Genomic DNA, 9638 nt, shown 5'->3' with positions numbered 1-9638 from the left:
CTAGGACTCAGTCTTACTGGTTCAAGGAGGTGACCTAAATATACAGTCTCTGGACAAATTATTAGATTCACTATAAAATTCTATGTAAAGTCTTAAATATCAGGTGATACCATGCAGCTTTATTGTTTTTGCTCGACTGAAACCGGTTTGCACTTGTTTACGTTCATGTATCAATTGGTTGAATTAGACTATACGTAATATAAATTCGACGATTGGATAAATGAGACGACACATTACATAAATACGGAATATTTATTCTATCAGGTATTACATTAGTACATATTATAATAATTAGACCCAATGATTAGACGCACTATAGTTTTTTAATAATGACGTGTTTTGAAACGAGTATATAGGTAATACTTTTATATTTATACATACATGTAATGGGTTCTTATTCAGGAAAATTTTATAAACTTCCTATTTGCATTTATTTTTAATGTATTGCATCGCAATTTTAACCAATTAATACACAAACGTAAACAAGTACAAACCACGTAAAAACAATAAAGCTGTATAGTATTGCATGATAATTAAGATTTTACATAGAATGTGTATAGTGCGTCTAATAATTTGGCCAGGGACTGTACTAATTAGTAAGTGCAGACTGTATTTTGAGGCACAAAATCGGACACAAAAACGTACTTTCTCTGAATTTCGATGGATTCTAATTTCTGGTTCCCAAACTATGGGGGGTAACCGTAATCTGGGAAATAGGGTCCCAAAACTTTGATCAGGAAAGCGGTCCGAAATCGAGACTCCTTTATGTTAATTTTACTTTTTGCGTATTTCGCAATATCTCGAGAACTTTTTAAGCCAATAGAAAACTTATTGTACGCAATTATAAAATGCGTTTATCTAACTATAACCCCATGCAAAAAATACATCTTAGCAAATATTTATTATCTTTTTCTCAAAATGTTACAGATTATGTTTCTCGAAATAAAGATATGAGTCATAGTGTGGATGAAATTAAGAATAATTGCAAAATATGTTTCACGCATAAACCTTAAAATTCACTTTTTTTGCCATTTTTTTTAATTACAATACAGTTTTACATAACTTACATACATATTCACAAACATCATTTTATATAGTACTTAATTTAACTACACATAGATGATATCAAATTATTTTTAAAAAACTGATAATAAATCTGACGAACATAAATATCCATCGTTAGGTTTTGATTTTTTTTCAGTTTCATAAAGCTACAAATTTTAAGTACATTTCGCTACATTGAATATTGGTTAATCAAAATATCATTTATAAAAATACTTAGCTGAAATATTTTTAGAATGATTTTTTGATTAATTACAAAACACAAATCATACGTAAAATCAATTAATTTTCAAACACATTTTTTGTTCGAATCCTGTACAAAAATACATTAACGTTATTATTGTTTTTAAAAAAATTAAAAACTTCATTTTTGAAACTGAAATTAAATTATTAATTTTTGTTACAAAATTAGACCAAACAAAACAGTTTTAAAAACCTTTTGCTAAACTGCACCATAAGAAGATTAACAAAAAAGTTTTTGAAAATCAATTCTGTAGATTTTCAGATCAACAATATATTAATAAGTGCCAAAAAATTCGCATAACATAAATTAAAGAATTTCAATGATTGAAAATATAGAGAAAAGAGCCATATAGAACGTGCATCATAACAAAATAAATCAAATAAAAGTTTTAGAAAATCGATTGTGAGGTTTCTCAGAAAAACGAAATTAGTGAGAAAAAAAAGAGATTGACGAATGAAAATAAAAGATTAACAATTAAAAATTCAGCTAAAAAAAGTTAAAATCTGAAATACAACAAGAGGAACAAAGCAAAACAAAACAAAAAGTTTTTAAAAATCTATTCTATAATAATTCATAAAAAAAAAAATATGTCCACTATTTTTATCATTGGATAGAACTTGCCCTATAATTGTACAAGGGGTGATCAAATGAAAAGGTACGAAACGACACGGTGGGTACAAATGCAGACTTTATTCAAAATATACACCATAGGCCTGTGCACAGCGATCCCACTGATGAACATGCCGCAGGATTCCTTGTTCCCAGAATTCCTGTGGTCTTGACGAGACCCAGTCCTTCACAGCGTCCTTGAGTATGTCGTCCGAGTTGAAGAGCTTCCCTTTCAGGTGGACCAAACACATGGAAATCGCTGGGCGACTAGTTCGGATTGTAGGGCGGATGGTCCAACGTCTCCCACTTGAACTTGGCCAGTTCCATGTGTGTGAGTCTGGAGACGTGTGGACGCGCTTTATCATGGAGCAGATCCACACCCTCCGTGAGCAGCCCCGGTCTTTTGTTCTTGATGGACCTGCATAGGCGTCAGAGTGTCTCACAGTACACACCGGAGTTAATGGTTTTTCTGTGCTCAAGGAAATCGGATAACACCTCGCTGCTCCTCAATCGTCGAATTTTGCAGCGCGAACGCCATCCAGTCCTCATACGGACTGCCGCATCATTTAGACGCCGCTTTTGATAAGAGCCTCTGCTCTCTCCTGCTCATGCGGGCACCAGCGCATGCTCTGATCCCAGTCAGAGACTCCAATCGCATCCCGAGATGTCTCGCTACGTTCTCCCATAGCGGAATATGCAAATATTTAACTGTTACGTTTTTACGTCGTTTCGTACCTTTTCATTTGATCACCCCTAGTATATTAGCAAAATCACAATTACATATTACGTTTAGAAGAGTTATGCAGTTTGTTTAGGCAAAACATAACTTTTGTAGTAGCAGTTTCTTTGTCGTAGTTTGTTCGTTGTTTGTTTGCTGTAGTTTGCTGTTTGTTGTAGTTTGATCATTGTAGTTTGTTCGCTGCAGGTTTGTTTGTTGTAGTTTGTTCAGGTTTTTTGTTGCAGTTTGTTGTTTGTTTGTTGTAGTTTCTTTTGTAGTTTTTTTCTTTAAGAACTCAGAGAAAAAAATACTCGATAAAAAGTAAAACACAACATGAGAAATAAAATAAAAAAAGTTTTTAAACAAATATTCAATAATAATTTATGAAAAAAAATTCTTCCATCCTTTTATCATTGGATATAACTTGCCTTATAACTGTATATTTGCCAAATCACAATTCCATATGACGTTTAAAAGAGTTATGTAGTTTGTTTAGGCAAAACCTAACTTTTGTAGTAGTAGCTTGTTTGTTGTAGTTTGCTGTTTGTTTGTTTGTTGCAGTTTAATCGTTGCAGTTTGTTTGTTTGTTGCAGTTTGTTCAGTGTTGTTTGTTGCAGTTTGTTGTTTGTTTGCTGTAGTTTGTTTTGTAGCTCTTTTTTTCTTTAATAATTCAGAGAAAAAAATGTATGATTAAATCTAAAACACAGCAAGAGAAATTAAAAAAAAAGTTTTTGAACAAATGTTCAGTAATAATTTATAAAAAAAATACATCCATAACTTTTATCATAGTATATTAGCAAAATCACTATTACATGTGACGTTTAAAAGAGTTATGTAGTTTGTTTAGGCAAAGCCTTATAACTTTTTTCAGAAATTTCAGAAATTGCACATATGCTTTGAAATCGAACGCAACATAAGTTCATCAGTTCCACCAATAGTGGATAGTGGTCGACAATCTCTGTAAAAACGGCCGATCAACGATTCGTCAGAAACACCGATTGCGCCCCAATATTGAAGACAGTCGTCGGTCACTTTTCGTGCCAGTCGCCCGCCTATGAGCTTTGTCATTGAAACTAAGACTTCATAATCTTCGCCTTTCATCTTTTGAGCTATAGTAAAGAGAAAACGTCATGAAATTAACACTAAACATACCATAACCGGTCAAATGACCGTTTAAGAACTTTTGCATCGAAAATGCGCTTATCATCTTATCGTTTTCGCACATTTGACTTCATGACTTTTTCTAACAATTATATGCAGTTAATATTCTTTTAATATTTTTTTTTGTATTTTGTTTGTTCTGAATAATACTTGTCGTATACCTATTTATACCACAACCGGCCATTTGACCGTGAGAACAATTTATTGCTTTATAAGGTTATCGGATCAGAAATTACGATGTAATGCGTGTTCAAGGTATTGCATTCGATTATAGTTGCACATTTCAGCAAAGACTGTTGCGTAGTTATTTCAATCAAAAGAACTGTGAATTCAAATTTCAGGAAAGTACCTAAAATTTTAGATTGGCATTTTTGTGTAAGAAAAAGAGACAAAAACTAAATAGTTTGGTAAGTAGCTTATATTTTATTTTGATAGCTTTACTTTATTTTTAACTGATAGTTTTTACCCAGAAAAATGACGAAACAATCAAGACAGTACAGGTTCTTAGAAGAAATAATATTAATTAAAAGAATAATTATAATTCTTATATATCCGTGAATAATTATAAGATTTAAAGAAATAATAATAAATAGAAAAAATATGTTTGGAGAAAATGTACAATGGGAACGCCCTGTATATGTAAAAAATGCGTTGAGCAATGAATTAAAAATTCTTGTACTTTGTGTTTGTATTACATAAAAAATTGGCAATATACAATTATGTTTAATTATAATGAAGTTTTTTTAGTTCATTTCCTTTTTAAAATCCATATTTCATACATTCAATCAAGAAGCATAAAATCCGGCCATTTGACCGGATATGGGAGAAATATATATTTATTAAGTGTTGGTATGTTTAGTGTTAAATAAATATTTCAGAGAGTAATTTTCAAATGAAGAGCTTAGTTTACTTACCAATTGTTCGATATACTAGTGATCTGAATGCTTCTATTTCTGTTTGTAACTCAGCTAAAGAATATTGAACGATTTTATTATCAATCAGAGGTCCGTAGTCTTGTTGCTTGCTATGATCTGCGGTCATTTCAATTATTCGCTCAAGAATTGAAAAAACTAAAGAAATAAACAAGAAGCATGACAAACGTAGAAAGACTGTAAAAATTATAAATTTTTTTTAATGCTGGAAACATAGCTTTTTCTGCGTTAGCTATACATGCACAAATTACCAAATGTACAAAGGTTTCAAAAGTCAACATTTTTAATGATTTTTCATCTATGGACCAACACAATCTGGATGGTAACCGCAAATAATTCCATCATGAACCAATATATTTTTGATGGTAAACATCATAAATAAAGTTCACCCCAATGTTGGAATTCGGATTGATTTATGATGGTCCAATATAAGAATAACAACTTGTTTTGATGGTTTGTTCATGTTGAACCATTAGAAATTTCCATCATAGTGTTTTAGGAATCAAATATTTTAACGACAGTGAATCACCGTCACCCCAATGTAGGAATTCGGTGTGATTTTTGATACGGCCAACATTAAAAAAAATTGTTTTGATGGTATATACCTGCTGAATCAACAATAATTATTATTAAACCATCATAGAAATGCATTGTTGTATCATTATGGACCATAAGAAACAACCATCATTCCAATGCAGGAATTCGGATTGGTTTATGATGGTCCAACATAAGAATAGCAACTTGTTTTGATGGTTTGTTCATGTTGAACCATTAGAAATTTCCATCATAGTGTTTTAGGAATCAAATATTTTAACGAACGTGAATCACCGTCACCCCAATGTAGGAATTCGGTGTGATTTTTGATAAGGTCAACATATAGAAGGCAAACAAATTTTTTGAAGGTATATATAATTATTATTAAACCATCATAGAAATGCATTGTTGTACCATTATGGACCATAAGAAACAACCATCATTCCAATGTAGAAATTAGGACTGGTTTATGATGGTCCAACATAAGAATAGCAACTTGTTTTGATGGGTTCATGTTGAATCATTAGAAATTTCCATCATAGTGTTTTAGGAATCAAATGTTTTAACGAACGTGAATCACCGTCACCTCAATGTAGGAATTCGGTGTGATTTTTGATACGGCCAACATAAAAAAAAATTTTTTTGATGGTATATACCTGCTGAATCAGCAATAATTATTATTAAACCATCATAAAAATGCATTGTTGTACCATTATGGACCATAAGAAACAACCATCATTCCAATGTAGGAATTCGGACTGGTTTATGATGGTTCAACATAAGAATAACAACTTGTTTTGATGGTTTGTTCATGTTGAACCAATAGAAATTTCAATCATAGTGTTTCAGGAATCAAATGTTTTAACGACCGTGAATCACAGTCTATAGGAATTCGGTGTGATATTTGATAAGGTCAACGTAAAAAAAGCAAACAAATTTTTTTGATGGTATATTCCTGCTGAATCAACAATAATTATTATTAAACCATCATAGAAATGCATTGTTGTACCGTTATGGATCATAAGAAACAACCATCATTCCAATGTAGGAATTCGGATAAATTTGTGATGGTCCAACATAAAAATTGTCTTGATGTTAAATTCTTGGGAACCAACAAGAATTCAAATTGAACCATTATGGAAATGTATAGCTGGAAGTTGGAACCATCATGGATCATCATGGATTGTTGGTCCATGAGACTTCTCTTGATGGTTAACCATCATAGTATTAAATTAGCATTTTCCCTCATGGAATGATTGAAGTTTGTTGGCATATCACAAACTATGAACGCGTAATGGAAAAGGCTGGATGATGGTGATCATCAAATGATGTTGGACCATCATAAATTGCCCTGAAACAAACACAAACCATCAAAAATTCTGACTTGGTTAAAAAAAATCTTGAAAAAGTAATCAGATGTAGTACTTTTCTTATGTCATGTAGGAGCTGCAAAATGGGCTATTAGCATTGTTCCGGAAAAAAATTCCTTAATGTGATCCAAAGACTGCAATCACAATTTTATTCCTCTAAAGAGGGGATGGCTCCCCTACTTTGGTATCCCGAGGACCTGCGGGTGAAGTCGAGCAACGGCAGAACAGTTTAACAGGGACTTGTACCATGCATCCTTGGTCCCAGGATGATCAAAGTGATCACCCTTCAGCTCACTGACCTCAGTTTTTCTCAAAACAGATTTCAGTCCCCAAGACTGAGAAGTGGCACCCTTGCACAATAAAAACATTTTATGCCCAGTTTTAAATATATTCAACATAGATTTGTTGTCATTGATTTTGGTGTTCTTCAGAGAATCGTGTCTTACGATCATCCCATTGCAGAACTTTATAAAGTAAGAAAAATTTACCTAAATATATTTTCAACTACACATAATTATCACCATAGTTGACCAGAAAGCCCAATGTGGGCCAATGCCGGCCTCTGACGATTTAAGACACATAATAATAAAGTCACCTTAATTCGTAATGTTCCGTAATTAAAAAGAAAAACTGAAATTGAACTAAATTTTTATGAAGTGTCACTCATACGTCATTTATACATCTATTGCTGATGCAGAAAAAATTAAGTTTCTAATATACACAATGTTTTCCAAAATTTAACCAATAAATTAAGAGGGGTTATAAAAGGAAAAAAAAATAGTATAGCAAATTGGTGTCACAAACTGCGTTGCAGAGGAGAAAATCGCGAAAACAAAACACATTGGAAAACAATTATAAAATATACTACACACTTGCTCGGTGCAAAAAGATTTATTTGATTAATTATTACAAAATTAGCTGCTGACATTCAAAGTGCTTTTGATGTCTGTCAAAGTGACGAAACTCCGCTGTATGAGATCCTCCGGAATGTCCCACAGTTGTCACAAAAATTAATACCCCAGTAGAAAAAAGTCACAGGAATCGAGATCTGGTGAAAGCAGAGGCCGTCCTGCTTACGTTTTTCATTCTCTCCACGCGGTTTGTGACCTAATGCTTTAGTTTTCCTCTTCATTTTGATGTCTTTTATCATACCTCTTGTGCATTGCATCTATATATATATATATATAGCTCTGATTTTTAAAGGTTGGAACTAACTATGATAAACTGTTCCTAAAGCCACTGGACGGAATAGTTTGGATGTATGACCTTTTATACTGGATTAGTTAAAGATTTTTTAGTAACTTCTTAATAAGTTGTAGCCTCTTAAAATTAACTTAATTATTTTAATTGTCTAGTATAATAAACAGTTTAATATTTAATTAATTTATTTATTTATTTATTTATTTATTTATTTATTTATTTATATATATTTTCATTATTTTTATTATTATTATTATTATTATTATTTTTGTATAACTGGAATGGGCTCTGGTTCATAAAGAACCACCCCAAATGAATGTAGGTGATACGTGTAGTTTTTGAAATTATGTAAGGATGTATGAATGAAGGATAAAGTCTATAAACTACTTTCTATCCATATGTACAGGCTCCATTTTTGGGTTTTAATAAATTGATTTCAGAATAATACATTTTTACTAATTTTTCTCAAAGATGGCAGCACTAATATTTCACTTGCTTAAAACATTTTCTTCGATCAAATATATATTTTTTAATTTATTTTATTCGATTCAAGCTATAAGCAAAACTTCAAATTTTTTACCTCTTCGCGAATTTTGTTAACTGTTTAATTATTGTACTCTTAAACCTAAACCGCATTTTGCTACACGCCGGTAAGTTTGATTACTTTTTGCTTTTTTCTTTTATTTCATTCTCTTTTGCAACAAAATGTTTTTAGCGATATCGACACATATAAAGAATAATTTTTATCTTAGGATAATTATTCTTTATTCAGAAATATCGCATTAATTTATACCAATAGCTGTGTATTGATAACGACTATTGGTTTTCCCATTTTTAGTTTCTCTCTCTCTCTCTCTCTCTCTCTATATATATATATATATATATATTATCCTCGCTTCATAAGCATTAAAAGATAATCTTAGCTACCAGTTTTTTTTAAATATAAAAAGTACATATACGAGGTATGATCAAAAAGTATCCGACCTTAATTTTTATTGGTCGAACAAACGCAGCTATGGGGGCGGGGCTCGATGTGTGATTGTGAGCATGCCTAGTGCGCATGCTCATTTTTTTCTACAGCTCCAATACAAGTCAGTCGGCGTCAGGCCATTCATGATTGAACAGGTGCAAGTGAGTGTCGTCGGATTTTATTTTTTTTAAAATGTCAGAAAAAGTCGAACAGCGTTATTGCATAAAATTTTGTTTTAATCTTGGTGATTCGCAAGTGGAAACAATTCGCAAGATTAAACAAGTGTTTGGAAATGAAGCGATGGGCACCACACAGATAAAGGAGTGGTACAACCGCTTCAAAGATGGCCGCTTATCAGTTGAAAGTGAACCACGCTCAGGGAGGCCCTCAACATCGAAAAATGATGCCATCATTGATCAAGTGAGGAACCTGGTGATGCAGAACCGCCGAATCACGATCAGAGAGCTTGTAGACGAGGTGAGTATTAGTTTTGGTTCCATTCAATCAATTTTGACTGACGACTTGGGCCTCAGGAGAGTCTCAGCAAAGTTTGTACCAAAGCTGCTAACATTTGAGCAAAAAAACCTTCGTCTGGAGATCGCACAAGACATGCTGGAAACTGTGAACGGTGATCCCGACTTTATGAACACAGTGATTACAGGTGACGAGTCATGGGTTTATGGATATGACCCAGAAACCAAGCGCCAGTCAACACAGTGGAAGCATCCTTCATCCCCGAGGCCCAAAAAAGCAAGGCAAGTTCGCAGCAATGTCAAGGTCATGCTAACTGCCTTTTTTGACTCCAGTGGCTTAGTACATCACGAGTACGCACCACACG

The 9638-nt window shown here is 32.7% G+C and overlaps 1 protein-coding gene across 1 annotated transcript in view; it reads right to left on the bottom strand.

Moving 5' to 3' along the window:
* Window positions 1–3351: 3351 nt before the first annotated feature.
* LOC107442868 (probable acyl-CoA dehydrogenase 6) overlaps window positions 3352–9638 on the bottom strand; it is a 26005-nt gene continuing 19718 nt past the window's right edge. Inside the window, exons 7-8 of the mRNA XM_016056529.3 lie at window positions 4709–4864; window positions 3352–3742 (exon numbers count right to left, since the gene is read on the bottom strand). Coding sequence (XP_015912015.1) covers window positions 3510–3742; window positions 4709–4864 — 389 coding nt within the window. The 3' untranslated portion in view covers window positions 3352–3509. The remainder of the gene's footprint in view (window positions 3743–4708; window positions 4865–9638) is intronic.

Source organism: Parasteatoda tepidariorum, chromosome 7 (genome assembly GCF_043381705.1).
Source record: "Parasteatoda tepidariorum isolate YZ-2023 chromosome 7, CAS_Ptep_4.0, whole genome shotgun sequence".
Lineage (NCBI taxonomy): Eukaryota > Metazoa > Arthropoda > Arachnida > Araneae > Theridiidae > Parasteatoda > Parasteatoda tepidariorum.
Note: the sequence above shows the minus strand (reverse complement) of the source record. Positions and strands in the feature narration are given on the sequence as shown.